Source organism: Salvelinus fontinalis, unplaced genomic scaffold, assembly GCF_029448725.1.
Source record: "Salvelinus fontinalis isolate EN_2023a unplaced genomic scaffold, ASM2944872v1 scaffold_0035, whole genome shotgun sequence".
Taxonomy (NCBI): domain Eukaryota; kingdom Metazoa; phylum Chordata; class Actinopteri; order Salmoniformes; family Salmonidae; genus Salvelinus; species Salvelinus fontinalis.
The window spans coordinates 181,254-202,038 of record NW_026600244.1 but is presented as its reverse complement, the minus strand read 5'-3'; the positions used below and the strand labels follow the sequence as shown (position 1 = coordinate 202,038).

Here is a 20,785-nt window from a genome sequence, read left to right as displayed (position 1 = left end):
TTGGTCAGGCTGTTGATTGATCAGGCTGTTGATTGGTCAGGCTGTTGATTGATCAGGCTGTTGATTGATCAGGCTGTTGATTGATCAGGCTGTTGATTGATCAGGCTGTTGATTGATCAGGCTGTTGATTGGTCAGGCTGTTGATTGATCAGGCTGTTGATTGGTCAGGCTGTTGATTGATCAGGCTGTTGATTGGTCAGGCTGTTGATTGATCAGGCTGTTGATTGGTCAGGCTGTTGATTGATCAGGCTGTTGATGGATCAGGCTGTTGATGGATCAGGCTGTTGATTGATCAGGCTGTTGATTGATCAGGCTGTTGATTGTTGATTATGCCACACCTGTCAGATGGATGGATTATCTTGGCAAAGGATATAATGCTCACTAACAGGGATGTAAACAAATTTGTGCACAAGATTTGAGAGAAATTAGCTTTATGTGAGTATGAAAAATTTCAGGGATCTTTTATTTCAGCTCATGAAACATGGGGACCAAGACTTTACATGTTGCGTTTCATATTTCTGTTCGGTGTCGATACACTGGAAACCTGGACAACTGTAATCAAACAGGCCATCGTGACGTCCTCTGTAACTGTTTTCACAGATCTCAGAGAAGTATGCCGTACCTCGCGAGAAGACCACCATCTACCAGGACAACCGAGGGTGAGTCATTCCTCAGATCCAGGACTATACTTGTACAAATGTGGGGCTTTTGTTTTGTTTTGTTTTTGCTTGTGAAACAGGAACCTTTTCTTCTCTCCCTCAGGATCCTGGTGAACATGAATGACAATATCATAGAGCACTATTCCAACGAGGACACCTTCATCCTGGCCATCGAGAGGTCAGCGGACTGCTTCCGGGTCACGCTGGCAGAGATCTGACCCTTTGTGAGGGAGTAAAGGGGCCTCTCGTCTCAAACCTCACTGGACGGCAGCCACACCTCAGAGTCCGTAGCTCAGAGCCAATGCTGGACGCCGAGGCTCTCACTCCAGAAGGTGGCTTTACTGCGTCCTTCTCAGTCGTGATCGGATCAACCAAAAAGAACCCTGTGGAATAGCTCCCCCTGCAGGTGGAGATTGGGACTCCAGGGCTCTGATCTCTCTCTCTCTCTCCAGTAGGGTTCCATTAGTTTCCTCTCTGATCTGCCTCTCTCTCTCCAGTATGGTTCCATTAGTTTCCTCTCTGATCTGCCTCTCTCTCTCTCCAGTATGGTTCCATTAGTTTCCTCTCTGATCTGCCTCTCTCTCTCTCTCCAGTATGGTTCCATTAGTTTCCTCTCTGATCTGCCTCTCTCTCTCTCCAGTATGGTTCCATTAGTTTCCTCTCTGATCTGCCTCTCTCTCTCTCTCCAGTATGGTTCCATTAGTTTCCTCTCTGATCTGCCTCTCTCTCTCTCTCTCCCCAGTATGGTTCCATTAGTTTCCTCTCTGATCTCTCTCTCTCTCTCTCCAGTATGGTTCCATTAGTTTCCTCTCTGATCTGCCTCTCTCTCTCTCCAGTATGGTTCCATTAGTTTCCTCTCTGATCTGCCTCTCTCTCTCTCTCTCTCCAGTATGGTTCCATTAGTTTCCTCTCTGATCTGCCTCTCTCTCTCCAGTATGGTTCCATTAGTTTCCTCTCTGATCTGCCTCTCTCTCTCTCCAGTATGGTTCCATTAGTTTCCTCTCTGATCTGCCTCTCTCTCTCCAGTATGGTTCCATTAGTTTCCTCTCTGATCTACCTCTCTCTCTCCAGTATGGTTCCATTAGTTTCCTCTCTGATCTCTCTCTCTCTCTCTCTCCAGTATGGTTCCATTAGTTTCCTCTCTGATCTACCTCTCTCTCTCTCTCCAGTATGGTTCCATTAGTTTCCTCTCTGATCTGCCTCTCTCTCTCTCCAGTATGGTTCCATTAGTTTCCTCTCTGATCTGCCTCTCTCTCTCTCTCCAGTATGGTTCCATTAGTTTCCTCTCTGATCTGCCTCTCTCTCTCTCTCTCCAGTATGGTTCCATTAGTTTCCTCTCTGATCTCTCTCTCTCTCTCTCTCCAGTATGGTTCCATTAGTTTCCTCTGATCTGCCTCTCTCTCTCCCCAGTATGGTTCCATTAGTTTCCTCTCTGATCTCTCTCTCTCTCTCCAGTATGGTTCCATTAGTTTCCTCTCTGATCTGCCTCTCTCTCTCTCCAGTATGGTTCCATTAGTTTCCTCTCTGATCTACCTCTCTCTCTCTCCAGTATGGTTCCATTAGTTTCCTCTCTGATCTCTCTCTCTCTCTCTCCAGTATGGTTCCATTAGTTTCCTCTCTGATCTGCCTCTCTCTCTCTCTCTCCAGTATGGTTCCATTAGTTTCCTCTCTGATCTCTCTCTCTCTCTCTCCAGTATGGTTCCATTAGTTTCCTCTCTGATCTGCCTCTCTCTCTCCAGTATGGTTCCATTAGTTTCCTCTCTGATCTTCCTCTCTCTCTCTCTCTCTCCAGTATGGTTCCATTAGTTTCCTCTCTGATCTCTCTCTCTCTCTCTCCAGTATGGTTCCATTAGTTTCCTCTCTGATCTGCCTCTCTCTCTCCAGTATGGTTCCATTAGTTTCCTCTCTGATCTCTCTCTCTCTCTCTCTCTCCAGTATGGTTCCATTAGTTTCCTCTCTGATCTCTCTCTCTCTCTCTCTCCAGTATGGTTCCATTAGTTTCCTCTCTGATCTCTCTCTCTCTCTCTCTCCAGTATGGTTCCATTAGTTTCCTCTCTGATCTGCCTCTCTCTCTCCAGTATGGTTCCATTAGTTTCCTCTCTGATCTGCCTCTCTCTCTCTCCAGTATGGTTCCATTAGTTTCCTCTCTGATCTCTCTCTCTCTCCAGTATGGTTCCATTAGTTTCCTCTCTGATCTGCCTCTCTCTCTCCAGCATGGTTCCATTAGTTTCCTCTCTGATCTGACTCTCTCTTTCTCCAGCATGATTCCATTAGTTTCCTCCCAGTTAGAGCCTTCTGAACATGGTCCTGATCCCAACCATCTCGCCTGGGCTCCTGCTATCACTGTGACTGAGAGGAAATAACATCTCTGTGACTGAGAGGAAATAACATCTCTGTGACTGAGAGGAAATAACATCTCTGTGACTGAGAGGAAATAACATCTCTGTGACTGAGAGGAAATAACATCTCTGTGACTGAGAGGAAATAACATCTCTGTGACTGAGAGGAAATAACATCTCTGTGACTGAGAGGAAATAACATCTCTGTGACTGAGAGGAAATAACATCTCTGTGACTGAGAGGAAATAACATCTCTGTGACTGAGAGGAAATTACATCTATGTGACTGAGAGGAAATTACATCGCTGTGACTGAGAGGAAATAACATCTCTGTGACTGAGAGGAAATTACATCTCTGTGACTGAGAGGAAATAAGATCTCTGTGACTGAGAGGAAATAATATCTCTGTGACAGAGGAAATAACACTGGACAACATGCTGAGTCCCAAATGGAACAGAGCCCATTCAAGCTGAGGCTTCACAGCCCTGCTGCTTTTACAGTTCAGTCAACAACTGTAGCAGCACTAAACAATAAAGATTCATATTGTTTTATAGGAGATTTTATTTGATATTTTATCAACATAAAAAAAAAACATACAGATACAAATGACGACATCGTCACCCACTATCTCCCATCATCTACATCACTCCTCCCCAGACCCACTATCTCCCATCAACTACATCACTCCTGCCCAGACCCACTATCTCCCATCAACCACATCACTCCTCCCCAGACCCACTATCTCCCATCAACTACATCACTCCTCCCCAGACCCACTATCTCCCATCAACTACATCACTCCTGCCCAGACCCACTATCTCCCATCAACTACATCACTCCTCCCCAGACCCACTATCTCCCATCAACTACATCACTCCTCCCCAGACCCACTATCTCCCATCATCTACATCACTCCTCCCCAGACCCACTATCTCCCATCAACTACACCACTCCTCCCCAGACCCACTATCTCCCATCAACTACATCACTCCTGCCCAGACCCACTATCTCCCTTTAACTACATCACTCCTGCCCAGACCCACTATCTCCCATCAACTACATCACTCCTGCCCAGACCCACTATCTCCCATCAACTACATCACTCCTGCCCAGACCCACTATCTCCCATCAACTACATCACTCCTGCCCAGACCCACTATCTCCCATCAACTACACCATTCCTCCCCAGACCCACTATCTCCCATCAACTACATCACTCCTCCCCAGACCCACTATCTCCCATCAACTACATCACTCCTCCCCAGACCCACTATCCTCCACCCCTATCAGCTACATCACTCCTCCCCAGACCCACTATCTCCCATCAACTACATCACTCCTCCCCAGACCCACTATCTCCCATCATCTACATCACTCCTCCCCAGACCCACTATCTCCTATCAACCACATCACTCCTCCCCAGACCCACTATCTCCTATCAACCACATCACTCCTCCCCAGACCCACTATCTCCCATCAACTACATCACTCCTCCCCAGACCCACTATCTCCCATCAACTACATCACTCCTCCCCAGACCCACTATCTCCCATCAACTACATCACTCCTCCCCAGACCCACTATCTCCCATCAACTACATCACTCCTCCCCAGACCCACTATCTCCCATCAACTACATCACTCCTCCCCAGACCCACTATCTCCCATCAACTACATCACTCCTCCCCAGACCCACTATCTCCCATCAACTACATCACTCCTCCCCAGACCCCCTATCTCCCATCAACTACATCACTCCTCCCCAGACCCACTATCCTCCACCCCTACATCACTCATCCCCAGACCCACTATCTCCCATCAACTACATCACTCATCCCCAGACCCCCTATCTCCCATCAACTACATCACTCCTGCCCAGACCCACTATCTCCTATCAACCACATCACTCCTCCCCAGACCCACTATCTCCCATCAACTACATCACTCCTCCCCAGACCCACTATCTCCCATCAACTACATCACTCATCCCCAGACCCACTATCTCCCATCAACTACATCACTCATCCCCAGACCCCCTATCTCCCATCAACTACATCACTCCTGCCCAGACCCACTATCTCCTATCAACCACATCACTCCTCCCCAGACCCACTATCTCCCATCAACTACATCACTCCTCCCCAGACCCACTATCTCCCATCAACTACATCACTCCTCCCCAGACCCACTATCTCCCATCAACTACATCACTCCTGCCCAGACCCACTATCTCCTATCAACTACATCACTCCTGCCCAGACCCACTATCTCCTATCAACTACATCACTCCTCCCCAGACCCACTATCTCCCATCAACTACATCACTCCTGCCCAGACCCACGATCTCCCATCATTTACATCACTCCTCCCCAGACCCACTATCTCCCATCAACTACATCACTCCTCCCCAGACCCACTATCCCCACCCCTATCAGCTATATCACTCCTGCCCAGACCCACTATCTCCCATCATTTACATCACTCCTCCCCAGACCCACTATCTCCCATCAACTACATCACTCCTCCCCAGACCCACTATCTCCCATCAACTACATCACTCATCCCCAGACCCACTATCTCCCATCAACTACATCACTCCTGCCCAGACCCACTATCTCCCATCAACTACATCACTCCTCCCCAGACCCACTATCCCCACCCCTATCAGCTATATCACTCCTGCCCAGACCCACTATCTCCCATCATTTACATCACTCCTCCCCAGACCCACTATCTCCTATCAACTACATCACTCCTCCCCAGACCCACTATCTCCCATCAACTACATCACTCATCCCCAGACCCACTATCTCCCATCAACTACATCACTCCTGCCCAGACCCACTATCTCCCATCAACTACATCACTCCTCCCCAGACCCACTATCTCCCATCAACTACATCACTCCTCCCCAGACCCACTATCTCCCATCAACTACATCACTCCTCCCCAGACCCACTATCTCCCATCAACTACATCACTCCTCCCCAGACCCACTATCTCCCATCAACTACATCACTCCCCCCCAGACCCACTATCTCCCATCAACTACATCACTCCTCCCCAGACCCACAATCTCCCATCAACTACATCACTCCTCCCCAGACCCACAATCTCCCATCAACTACATCACTCCTCCCCAGACCCACTATCTCCCATCAACTACATCACTCCTCCCCAGACCCACAATCTCCCATCAACTACATCACTCATCCCCAGACCCCCTATCTCCCATCAACTACATCACTCCTGCCCAGACCCACTATCTCCTATCAACCACATCACTCCTCCCCAGACCCACTATCTCCCATCAACTACATCACTCCTCCCCAGACCCACTATCTCCCATCAACTACATCACTCCTCCCCAGACCCACTATCTCCCATCAACTACATCACTCCTGCCCAGACCCACTATCTCCTATCAACTACATCACTCCTGCCCAGACCCACTATCTCCTATCAACTACATCACTCCTCCCCAGACCCACTATCTCCCATCAACTACATCACTCCTGCCCAGACCCACTATCTCCCATCATTTACATCACTCCTCCCCAGACCCACTATCTCCCGTCAACTACATCACTCCTCCCCAGACCCACTATCCCCACCCCTATCAGCTATATCACTCCTGCCCAGACCCACTATCTCCCATCATTTACATCACTCCTCCCCAGACCCACTATCTCCCATCAACTACATCACTCCTCCCCAGACCCACTATCTCCCATCAACTACATCACTCATCCCCAGACCCACTATCTCCCATCAACTACATCACTCCTGCCCAGACCCACTATCTCCCATCAACTACATCACTCCTCCCCAGACCCACTATCCCCACCCCTATCAGCTATATCACTCCTGCCCAGACCCACTATCTCCCATCATTTACATCACTCCTCCCCAGACCCACTATCTCCTATCAACTACATCACTCCTCCCCAGACCCACTATCTCCCATCAACTACATCACTCATCCCCAGACCCACTATCTCCCATCAACTACATCACTCCTGCCCAGACCCACTATCTCCCATCAACTACATCACTCCTCCCCAGACCCACTATCTCCCATCAACTACATCACTCCTCCCCAGACCCACTATCTCCCATCAACTACATCACTCCTCCCCAGACCCACTATCTCCCATCAACTACATCACTCCTCCCCAGACCCACTATCTCCCATCAACTACATCACTCCTCCCCAGACCCACAATCTCCCATCAACTACATCACTCCTCCCCAGACCCACAATCTCCCATCAACTACATCACTCCTCCCCAGACCCACTATCTCCCATCAACTACATCACTCCTCCCCAGACCCACAATCTCCCATCAACTACATCACTCCTCCCCAGACCCACTATCTCCCATCAACTACATCACTCCTCCCCAGACCCACTATCTCCCATCAACTACATCACTCCTCCCCAGACCCACTATCTCCTATCAACTACACCATTCCTGCCCAGACCCACTATCTCCCATCAACTACATCACTCCTCCCCAGACCCACTATCTCCCATCAACTACATCACTCCTCCCCAGACCCACTATCTCCCATCAACTACATCACTCCTGCCCAGACCCACTATCTCCCATCATCTACATCACTCCTCCCCAGTCCCACTATCTCCCATCAACTACATCACTCCTCCCCAGACCCACTATCTCCTATCAACTACATCACTCCTCCCCAGACCCACTATCTCCCATCATCTACATCACTCCTCCCCAGTCCCACTATCTCCCATCAACTACATCACTCCTCCCCAGACCCACTATCTCCCCTCAACTACACCACTCCTGCCCAGACCCACTATCTCCCCTCAACTACACCACTCCTCCCCAGACCCACTATCTCTGATCATCTACATCACTCCTCCCCAGACCCACTATCTCCCATCAACTACACCACTCCTCCCCAGACCCACTATCTCCCATCAACTACACCACTCCTCCCCAGACCCACTATCTCCCATCAACTACATCACTCCTCCCCAGACCCACTATCTCCCCTCAACTACATCACTCCTCCCCAGACCCACTATCTCCCATCATCTACTCCCCAGACCCACTATCTCCCATCAACTACATCACTCCTGCCCAGACCCACTATCTCCCATCAATACATCACTCCTCCCCAGACCCACTATCCTCCACCCCTATCAGCTACATCACTCCTGCCCAGACCCACTATCTCCCAATAACTACATCACTCCTCCCCAGACCCACTATCTCCCATAATCTACATCACTCCTCCCCAGACCCACTATCCTCCACCCCTATCAGCTACATCACTCCTGCCCAGACCCACTATCCTCCACCCCTATCAGCTACATCATTCCTCCCCAGACCCACTATCTCCCATCATCTACTCCCCAGACCCACTATCTCCTATCAACTACATCACTCCTGCCCAGACCCACTATCTCCCATCAACTACATCACTCCTCCCCAGACCCACTATCTCCCATCAACTACATCACTCCTCCCCAGACCCACTATCTCCCATCAACTACACCACTCCTCCCCAGACCCACTATCTCCCATCATCTACTCCCCAGACCCACTATCTCCCATCAACTATATCACTCCTCCCCAGACCCACTATCTCCCATCAACTACATCACTCCTCCCCAGACCCACTATCTCCCATCAATACATCACTCCTCCCCAGACCCACTATCCTCCACCCCTATCAGCTACATCACTCCTGCCCAGACCCACTATCTCCCAATAACTACATCACTCCTCCCCAGACCCACTATCTCCCATCATCTACATCACTCCTCCCCAGACCCACTATCTCCTATCAACTACATCACTCCTGCCCAGACCCACTATCTCCCATCAACTACACCACTCCTCCCCAGACCCACTATCTCCCATCAACTACATCACTCCTGCCCAGACCCACTATCTCCCATCAACTACATCACTCCTCCCCAGACCCACTATCTCCCATCATCTACATCACTCCTGCCCAGACCCACTATCTCCCATCAACTACATCACTCCTCCCTAGACCCACTATCTCCCATCAACTACATCACTCCTGCCCAGACCCACTATCTCCCATCAACTACATCACTCCTCCCCAGACCCACTATCTCCCATCAACTACATCACTCCTGCCCAGACCCACTATCTCCCATCATCTACATACTCCTGCCCAGACCCACTATCTCCCATCAACTACATCACTCCTCCCCAGACCCACTATCTCCCATCAACTACACCACTCCTCCCCAGACCCACTATCTCCCATCATCTACATCACTCCCCCCCAGACCCACTATCCTCCACCCCTATCAACTACATCACTCTTCCCCAGACCCACTATCCTCTACCCCTATCAGCTATATCACTCCTCCCCAGACCCACTACCCTCCACCCCTATATCACTCCTCCCCAGACCCACTATCCTCCACCCCTACATCACTCCTCCCCAGACCCACTATCCTCCACCCCTACATCACTCCTCCCCAGACCCACTATCCTCCACCCCTACATCACTTCTCCCCAGACCCACTATCCTCCACCCCTACATCACTCCTCCCCAGACCCACTATCCTCCACCCCTATCAGCTATATCACTCCTCCCCAGACCCACTATCATCCACCCCTACATCACTCCTCCCCAGACCCACTATCCTCCACCTCTATCAGCTACATCACTCCTCCCCAGACCCACTATCCTCTACCCCTATCAGCTATATCACTCCTCCCCAGACCCACTATCCTCTACCCCTATCAGCTATATCACTCCTCCCCAGACCCACTATCCTCCACCCCTACATCACTCTTCCCCAGACCCACTATCCTCCACCCCTACATCACTCCTCCCCAGACCCACTATCCTCCACCCCTACATCACTCCTCCCCAGACCCACTATCCTCCACCCTTATCAGATATATAACTCCTCCCCAGACCCACTATCCTCCACCCCTACATCACTCCTCCCCAGACCCACTATCCTCTACCCCTATCAGCTATATCACTCCTCCCCAGACCCACTATCCTACATCACTCCTCCCCAGACCCACTATCCTCCACCTCTATCAGCTACATCACTCCTCCCCAGACCCACTATCCTCCACCCCTACATCACTCCTCCCCAGACCCACTATCCTCCACCCCTACATCACTCCTCCCAAGACCCACTATCCTCCACCACTATCAGCTATATCACTCCTCCCCAGACCCACTATCCTCCACCCCTATCAGCTATATCACTCCCCCCCAGACCCACTATCCTCCACCCCTACATCACTCCTCCCCAGACCCACTATCCTCCACCCCTACATCACTCCTCCCCAGACCCACTATCCTCCACCCCTACATCCCTCCTCCCCAGACCCACTATCCTCCCCCCTAAATCACTCCTCCCCAGACCCACTATCCTCCCCCCTACATCACTCCTCCCCAGACCCACTATCCTCCACCCCTACATCACTCCTCCCCAGACCCACTATCCTCCACCCCTACATCACTTCTCCCCAGACCCACTATCCTCCACCCCTACATCACTCCTCCCCAGACCCACTATCCTCCACCCCTACATCACTTCTCCCCAGACCCACTATCCTCCACCCCTACATCACTCCTCCCCAGACCCACTATCCTCCACCCCTACATCACTTCTCCCCAGACCCACTATCCTCCACCCCTACATCACTCCTCCCCAGACCCACTATCCTCCACCCCTACATCACTTCTCCCCAGACCCACTATCCTCCACCCCTACATCACTCCTCCCCAGACCCACTATCCTCCACCCCTATAATCACTCCTCCCCAGACCCACTATCCTCCACCCCTACATCACTCCTCCCCAGACCCACTATCCTCCACCCTTACATCACTCCTCCCCAGACCCACTATCCTCCACCCCTACATCACTCCTCCCCAGACCCACTATCTCCCATAATCTACATCACTCCTCCCCAGACCCACTATCTCCCATCATCTACATCACTCCTCCCCAGACCCACTATCTCCCATCAACTACATCACTCCTCCCCAGACCCACTATCTCCCATCAACTACAACACTCCTCCCCAGACCCACTATCTCCCATCATCTACATCATTCCTCCCCAGACCCACTATCTCCTATCAGCTACATCACTCCTCCCCAGACACACTATCCTCCACCCCTATCAACTACATCACTCTTCCCCAGACCCACTATCCTCTACCCTATCAGCTATATCACTCCTCCCCAGACCCACTACCCTCCACCCCTACATCACTCCTCCCCAGACCCACTATCCTCCACCCCTACATCATTCCTCCCCAGACCCACTATCCTCCACCCCTATCAGATATATAACTCCTCCCCAGACCCACTATCCTCCACCACTATCAGCTATATCACTCCTCCCCAGACCCACTATCCTCCACCCCTATCAACTATATCACTCCTCCCCAGACCCACTATCCTCCACCCCTACATCACTCCTCCCCAGACCCACTATCCTCCACCCCTACATCACTCCTCCCCAGACCCACTATCCTCCACCCCTACATCACTCCTCCCCAGACCCACTATCCTCCCCCCTACACCACTCCTCCCCAGACCCACTATTCTCCCCCCTACATCACTCCTCCCCAGACCCACTATCCTCCACCCCTACATCACTCCTCCCCAGACCCACTATCCACCCCTATCATCTATATCACTCCTCCCCAGACCCACTATCCCCCACCCCTATATCACTCCTCCCCAGACCCACTATCCTCCACCCCTACATCACTCCTCCCCAGACCCACTATCCTCCACCCCTATAATCACTCCTCCCCAGACCCACTATCCTCCACCCCTAAATCACTCCTCCCCAGACCCACTATCCCCCACCCCTATATAACTCCTCCCCAGACCCACTATCCTCCACCCCTATATCACTCCTTCCCAGACCCACTATCCTCCACCCCTACATCACTCCTCCCCAGACCCACTATCCTACACCCCTATAATCACTCCTCCCCAGACCCACTATCCTCCACCCCTACATCACTCCTCCCCAGACCCACTATCCTCCACCCCTACATCACTCCTCCCCAGACCCACTATCCTCCACCCCTACATCACTCCTCCCCAGACCCACTATCCTCCACCCCTATCAGCTATATCACTCCTCCCCAGACCCACTATCCTCTACCCCTATCAGCTTAATCACTCCTCCCCAGACCCACTATCCTCTACCCCTATCAGCTATATCACTCCTCCCCAGACCCACTATCCTCCACCCCTATATCACTCCTCCCCAGACCCACTATCCTCCCCTATCATCTACATCACTCCTCCCCAGACCCACTATCCTCCACCCCTACATCACTCCTCCCCAGACCCACTATCCTCCACCCCTAAATCACTCCTCCCCAGACCCACTATCCTCCACCCCTAAATCACTCCTCCCCAGACCCACTATCCTCCACCCCTATATCACTCCTCACCAGACCCACTATCCTCCACCCCTACATCACTCCTCCCCAGACCCACTATCCTCCACCACTATCAGCTATATCACTCCTCCCCAGACCCACTATCCTCCCCCCCTACATCACTCCTCCCCAGACCCACTATCCTCCACCCCTACATCACTCCTCCCCAGACCCACTATCCTCCCCTATATCACTCCTCCCCAGACCCACTATCCTCCACCCCTACATCACTCCTCCCCAGACCCACTATCCTCCCCCCCCTACATCACTCCTCCCCAGACCCACTATCCTCCACCCCTATATCACTCCTCCCCAGACCCACTATCCACCCCTATATCAATCCTCCCCAGACCCACTATTCTCCACCTCTACATCACTCCTCCCCAGACCCACTATTCTCCACCTCTACATCACTCCTCCCCAGACCCACTATCCCCCACCCCTACATCACTCCTCCCCAGACCCACTATCCTCCACCCCTATATCACTCCTCCCCAGACCCACTATCCACCACCCCTATAATCACTCCTCCCCAGACCCACTATCCTCCACCCCTATATCACTCCTCCCCAGACCCACTATCCTCCACCCCTATAATCACTCCTCCCCAGACCCACTATCCTCCACCCCTATAATCACTCCTCCCCAGACCCACTATCCACCCCTATATCAATCCTCCCCAGACCCACTATTCTCCACCTCTACATCACTCCTCCCCAGACCCACTATTCTCCACCTCTACATCACTCCTCCCCAGACCCACTATCCCCCACCCCTACATCACTCCTCCCCAGACCCACTATCCTCCACCCCTATATCACTCCTCCCCAGACCCACTATCCACCACCCCTATAATCACTCCTCCCCAGACCCACTATCCTCCACCCCTATATCACTCCTCCCCAGACCCACTATCCTCCACCCCTATAATCACTCCTCCCCAGACCCACTATCCTCCACCCCTATAATCACTCCTCCCCAGACCCACTATCCTCCACCCCTATATCACTCCTCCCCAGACCCACTATCCTCCACCCCTATAATCACTCCTCCCCAGACCCACTATCCTCCACCCCTATAATCACTCCTCCCCAGACCCACTATCCTCCACCCCTATATCACTCCTCCCCAGACCCACTATCCTCCACCCCTACATCACTCCTCCCCAGACCCACTATCCTCCACCCCTACATCACTCCTCCCCAGACCCACTATCCTCCACCCCTACATCACTCCTCCCCAGACCCACTATCCTCCACCCCTATCAGCTATATCACTCCTCCCCAGACCCACTATCCTCTACCCCTATCAGCTATATCACTCCTCCCCAGACCCACTATCCTCTACCCCTATCAGCTATATCACTCCTCCCCAGACCCACTATCCTCCACCTCTACATCACTCCTCCCCAGACCCACTATCCTCCACCCCTACATCACTCCTCCCCAGACCCACTATCCTCCACCCCTATCAGCTATATCACTCCTCCCCAGACCCACTATCCTCCACCCCTATCAGCTATATCACTCCTCCCCAGATGCACTATCCTCCACCCCTACATCACTCCTCCCCAGACCCACTATCCTCCACCCCTACATCACTCCTCCCCAGACCCACTATCCTCCACCCCTACATCACTCCTCCCTAGACCCACTATCCTCCACCCCTACATCACTCCTCCCCAGACCCACTATCCTCCACCCCTATCAGCTATATCACTCCTCCCCAGACCCACTATCCTCCACCCCTATCAGCTATATCACTCCTCCCCAGACCCACTATCCTCCACCCCTACATCACTCCTCCCTAGACCCACTATCCTCCACCCCTATCAGCTATATCACTCCTCCCCAGACCCACTATCCTCCACCCCTATCTCCAGCGTCTGTGTTACTTTCCACCACACGGCCTCAAAAGGCACCATTTTGTTTCTCTCCATCACCCACAAACTTGACATTTTTTTACCTTTCCGTTGCGTGAACAACAGAGGTTGATTTACATTTTTTAGGTATCTGTTTATTTATTTATTTAAAGATAATTGATGACAAAAGTATTGTCCAGCCCATGGGGTCTCTCACTGCATCCTCATATGTATCCTCACCTCCTCATATGCATCCTCATATGTATCCTCGCATCCTCATATGTATCCTCGCCTCCTCACATGTCACTGCATCCTCATATGTATCCTCGCATCCTCATATGTATCCTCGCCTCCTCACATCTCACTGCATCCTCATATTCCATGTCTTGATATATGCAGACAGACGAATTTAAAGTAAATTAACATTGTAATACCTCTCTGACAGCCGTCTTTCCATCTCCGCCCATAACTTTTGGACTTTATAACATTCCCCGAGAAGGCGTGAATTATTGAGTCATTGGGGAGTTTTACCCTTCGGACACGACTCTTGCTGTTGTGCTGTAGAATTTGTGAATTTTTGTCTCTTGTATAATACATTCTAAACATTAAATTTATACTGGGGTTAAGCGTTCATTCTCATTAACTGTCATCTGTATAGTTTTGTTCCGTCAGTCCCTCCATTTTGTGCCAATATCAGTTATTTTTAAACCTTGTTTGCGGTTGTTTATATTGTGATCTCAGAGTTAGTCAGTTGGATTGGCTGTCTGCAGGGTTTTTGTATAGCGGACCCATATATGAATATCATTTTCTGACTCAAATAGGATTCCCTTCAAGATGGCTCCGATGTCCGAAAATATTTAAACATCGAAATTCTCTGATATAAAACGTTTTAAGTTGGATGTACAGTATTTAGAAAATATCTACAATTGGTCAGTCCAAAATTGCTTTTTTTTTTTTTTAAATGCAGGTCTTGGAAATAAATGTATTTCCTGTTATCAAGTCATTTAGGGTTTTTCCGATGCCTTTCCTTTTCCCATGTGGACCCAATTGATCAGTGGATTGTGAAAAACTATCCAAGGATTGTTCCAGAAGGTTTTTCTCAGGAGGGATATTGGTTCTTCTAAAATACGTTTCATTTTCTTTCCGTATTGTTGACAGTGTTCAACCAGTGAGGAGATAATCAACCACACACTTAACAGGTTTATCCTGTGAACATAGACACGTATAAATATTCAGGGGTTGAGCATCTTCCACCGTTGTTCCTCTTCGGTGTATTTAAACTTTAAAAGAAGTGTTTCACGACCGTGCAGTTTGAAACAACCGGTCAGAGTTTGATGTATTTTACACGAGGATGTTGAATCAAAACAGACCCAGTTTGCACAAAGTTGTCAGGTCTTTTCTGATTGGGATAACCGCTCTCCTTTGATTTACTGAGAACAGATACAAAGCCACATAAACCCCCCTCCCCAGTGAAGTCCTCTTTTTGTTGCCCAGCCTTTTCAAACTTTCTTTAGGATCAACAGGGATTTGTCCAACCAGTGAAGAGATAATCAACCACACAGAGATATTTCTAATTCTGATGACTGTCCTGGTTTGATGCATATTGATTAAAATGGTCTCATTGGGGGGGGATAGCCGAGTTGATTCTCTAGGAGGTTATTATTGAATCATATCTCTTCCTCTTGTGTATAATCACGAACCCTCATGGCATTGAGAAGACTCTTTATGCTGTCTGTGAGGATATCACCACAGCAACAATCATCTACTTCACAGAGTCTATTGGAACAAAACTATTTCCTGTTGTTCAAAAACCTAATCTGCTTCATTTATTTTGGGAGGAAGTGGGTGGGTGTGTCTTACCAATGGGAATGGACTAGTCTTCTTTAGTTCAGTAGTTAGATACGTTAGCTGATGTGGACTAGTCTTCTATAGTTAAATATGATATTAGCTGATGTGGACTAGTCCTCTATAGTTAAATATGATATTAGCTGATGTGGACTAGTCCTCTTTAGTTCAGTAGTTAGATACGTTAGCTCATATGGACTAGTCCTCTTTAGTTCAGTAGTTAGATACGTTAACTGTTGTGGACTAGTCTTCTCCTGGTCAGTAGTTAGATACGTTAACTGATGTGGACTAGTCTTCTCCAGTTCAGTAGTTAGATACGTTAGCTGATGTGGACTAGTCCTCTCCAGTTCAGTAGTTAGATACGTTAGCTGATGTGGACTAGTCTTCTCCAGGTCAGTAGTTAGATACGTTAGCTGATGTGGACTAGTCTTCTCCAGGTCAGTAGTTAGATACGTTAGCTGATGTGGACTAGTCTTCTCCAGGTCAGTAGTTAGATACGTTAGCTGATGTGGACTAGTCTTCTCCAGGTCAGTAGTTAGATACGTTAGCTCATATGGACTAGTCCTCTTTAGTTCAGTAGTTAGATACGTTAGCTCATATGGACTAGTCCTCTCCAGTTCAGTAGTTAGATACGTTAGCTGATGTGGACTAGTCTTCTCCAGGTCAGTAGTTAGATACGTTAGCTGATGTGGACTAGTCTTCTCCAGGTCAGTAGTTAGATACGTTAGCTGATGTGGACTAGTCTTCTCCAGGTCAGTAGTTAGATACGTTAGCTGATGTGGACTAGTCTTCTATAGTTAAATATGATATTAGCTGATGTGGACTAGTCCTCTATAGTTAAATATGATATTAGCTGATGTGGACTAGTCCTCTCCAGGTCAGTAGTTAGATACGTTAGCTGATGTGGACTAGTCCTCTCCAGGTCAGTAGTTAGATACGTTAGCTGATGTGGACTAGTCTTCTCCAGGTCAGTAGTTAGATACGTTAGCTGATGTGGACTAGTCTTCTCCAGTTCAGTAGTTAGATACGTTAACTGATGTGGACTAGTCCTCTTTAGGTCAGTAGTTAGATACGTTAGCTGATGTGGACTAGTCTTCTCCAGGTCAGTAGTTAGATACGTTAGCTCATATGGACTAGTCTTCTCCAGTTCAGTAGTTAGATACGTTAACTGATGTGGACTAGTCTTCTCCAGGTCAGTAGTTAGATACGTTAGCTGATGTGGACTAGTCCTCTTTAGGTCAGTAGTTAGATACGTTAGCTGATGTGGACTAGTCTTCTCCAGTTCAGTAGTTAGATACGTTAGCTGATGTGGACTAGTCCTCTTTAGGTCAGTAGTCAGATTTGTTAGCTGATGTGGACTAGTCTTCTCCAGTTCAGTAGTTAGATACGTTAGCTGATGTGGACTAGTCTTCTCCAGTTCAGTAGTTAGATACGTTAACTGATGTGGACTAGTCCTCTCCAGTTCAGTAGTTAGATACGTTAGCTGATGTGGACTAGTCCTCTTTAGGTCAGTAGTTAGATACGTTAGCTGATGTGGACTAGTCTTCTCCAGTTCAGTAGTTAGATACGTTAGCTGATGTGGACTAGTCTTCTCCAGTTCAGTAGTTAGATACGTTAGCTGATGTGGACTAGTCTTCTCCAGTTCAGTAGTTAGATACGTTAACTGATGTGGACTAGTCTTCTCCAGTTCAGTAGTTAGATACGTTAACTGATGTGGACTAGTCTTCTCCAGTTCAGTAGTTAGATACGTTAGCTCATATGGACTAGTCTTCTCCAGTTCAGTAGTTAGATACGTTAACTGATGTGGACTAGTCCTCTCCAGTTCAGTAGTTAGATACGTTAGCTGATGTGGACTAGTCCTCTTTAGGTCAGTAGTTAGATACGTTAGCTGATGTGGACTAGTCTTCTCCAGGTCAGTAGTTAGATACGTTAGCTGATGTGGACTAGTCTTCTCCAGTTCAGTAGTTAGATACGTTAGCTGATGTGGACTAGTCTTCTCCAGTTCAGTAGTTAGATACGTTAACTGATGTGGACTAGTCTTCTCCAGTACAGTAGTTAGATACGTTAGCTGATGTGGACCAGTCTTCTCCAGTTCAGTAGTTAGATACGTTATCTGATGTGGACTAGTCTTCTCCAGTACAGTAGTTAGATATGTTAGCTGATGTGGACTAGTCTTCTCCAGTTCAGTAGTTAGATACGTTAGCTGATGTGGACTAGTCTTCTCCAGTTCAGTAGTTAGATACGTTAACTGATGTGGACTAGTCTTCTCCAGGTCAGTAGTTAGATACGTTAGCTGATGTGGACTAGTCTTCTCCAGTTCAGTAGTTAGATACGTTAGCTGATGTGGACTAGTCTTCTCCAGTTCAGTAGTTAGATACGTTAACTGATGTGGACTAGTCTTCTCCAGGTCAGTAGTTAGATACGTTAGCTGATGTGGACTAGTCTTCTCCAGTTCAGTAGTTAGATACGTTAACTGATGTGGACTAGTCTTCTCCAGGTCAGTAGTTAGATACGTTAGCTGATGTGGACTAGTCTTCTCCAGGTCAGTAGTTAGATACGTTAACTGATGTGGACTAGTCTTCTACAGGTCAGTAGTTAGATACGTTAACTGATGTGGACTAGTCTTCTCCAGTACAGTAGTTACATATGTTAGCTGATGTGGACTAGTCTTCTCCAGTTCAGTAGTTAGATACGTTAGCTCATATGGACTAGTCTTCTCCAGTTCAGTAGTTAGATACGTTAGCTGATGTGGACTAGTCCTCTTTAGGTCAGTAGTTAGATACGTTAGCTGATGTGGACTAGTCTTCTCCAGTTCAGTAGTTAGATACGTTAGCTGATGTGGACTAGTCTTCTCCAGGTCAGTAGTTAGATACGTTAGCTGATGTGGACTAGTCTTCTCCAGTTCAGTAGTTAGATACGTTAACTGATGTGGACTAGTCTTCTCCAGTTCAGTAGTTAGATACGTTAGCTGATGTGGACTAGTCTTCTCCAGTTCAGTAGTTAGATACGTTAGCTGATGTGGACTAGTCTTCTCCAGTTCAGTAGTTAGATACGTTAACTGATGTGGACTAGTCTTCTCCAGTTCAGTAGTTAGATACGTTAGCTGATGTGGACTAGTCCTCTTTAGGTCAGTAGTTAGATACGTTAGCTGATGTGGACTAGTCTTCTCCAGTTCAGTAGTTAGATACGTTAGCTGATGTGGACTAGTCTTCTCCAGGTCAGTAGTTAGATACGTTAGCTGATGTGGACTAGTCTTCTCCAGTTCAGTAGTTAGATACGTTAACTGATGTGGACTAGTCTTCTCCAGTTCAGTAGTTAGATACGTTAGCTGATGTGGACCAGTCTTCTCCAGTTCAGTAGTTAGATACGTTAACTGATGTGGACTAGTCTTCTCCAGGTCAGTAGTTAGATACGTTAGCTGATGTGGACTAGTCTTCTACAGGTCAGTAGTTAGATACGTTAACTGATGTGGACTAGTCTTCTCCAGTACAGTAGTTACATATGTTAGCTGATGTGGACTAGTCTTCTCCAGTACAGTAGTTACATATGTTAGCTGATGTGGACTAGTCTTCTCCAGTACAGTAGTTAGATATGTTAGCTGATGTGGACTAGTCTTCTCCAGTTCAGTAGTTAGATACGTTAGCTCATATGGACTAGTCTTCTCCAGTTCAGTAGTTAGATACGTTAGCTGATGTGGACTAGTCCTCTTTAGGTCAGTAGTTAGATACGTTAGCTGATGTGGACTAGTCTTCTCCAGTTCAGTAGTTAGATACGTTAGCTGATGTGGACTAGTCTTCTCCAGTTCAGTAGTTAGATACGTTAGCTGATGTGGACTAGTCTTCTCCAGTTCAGTAGTTAGATACGTTAGCTGATGTGGACTAGTCTTCTCCAGTTCAGTAGTTAGATACGTTAGCTGATGTGGACTAGTCTTCTCCAGTTCAGTAGTTAGATACGTTAACTGATGTGGACTAGTCTTCTCCAGTTCAGTAGTTAGATACGTTAGCTGATGTGGACCAGTCTTCTCCAGTTCAGTAGTTAGATACGTTAACTGATGTGGACTAGTCTTCTCCAGGTCAGTAGTTAGATACGTTAGCTGATGTGGACTAGTCTTCTACAGGTCAGTAGTTAGATACGTTAACTGATGTGGACTAGTCTTCTCCAGTACAGTAGTTACATATGTTAGCTGATGTGGACTAGTCTTCTCCAGTACAGTAGTTACATATGTTAGCTGATGTGGACTAGTCTTCTCCAGTACAGTAGTTAGATATGTTAGCTGATGTGGACTAGTCTTCTCCAGTTCAGTAGTTAGATACGTTAGCTCATATGGACTAGTCTTCTCCAGTTCAGTAGTTAGATACGTTAGCTGATGTGGACTAGTCCTCTTTAGGTCAGTAGTTAGATACGTTAGCTGATGTGGACTAGTCTTCTCCAGTTCAGTAGTTAGATACGTTAGCTGATGTGGACTAGTCTTCTCCAGTTCAGTAGTTAGATACGTTAGCTGATGTGGACTAGTCTTCTCCAGTTCAGTAGTTAGATACGTTAGCTGATGTGGACTAGTCTTCTCCAGTTCAGTAGTTAGATACGTTAACTGATGTGGACTAGTCTTCTCCAGTTCAGTAGTTA

General features: G+C 48.6%; 1 protein-coding gene across 1 annotated transcript in view; it reads left to right on the top strand.

The window, feature by feature from the left end:
- LOC129842350 (grainyhead-like protein 2 homolog) overlaps nucleotides 1–1,188 on the top strand; it is a 74,569-nt gene extending 73,381 nt beyond the window's left edge. Inside the window, exons 22-23 of the mRNA XM_055910870.1 lie at nucleotides 601–659; nucleotides 763–1,188. Coding sequence (XP_055766845.1) covers nucleotides 601–659; nucleotides 763–877 — 174 coding nt within the window. The 3' untranslated portion in view covers nucleotides 878–1,188. The remainder of the gene's footprint in view (nucleotides 1–600; nucleotides 660–762) is intronic.
- Nucleotides 1,189–20,785: the final 19,597 nt, after the last annotated feature.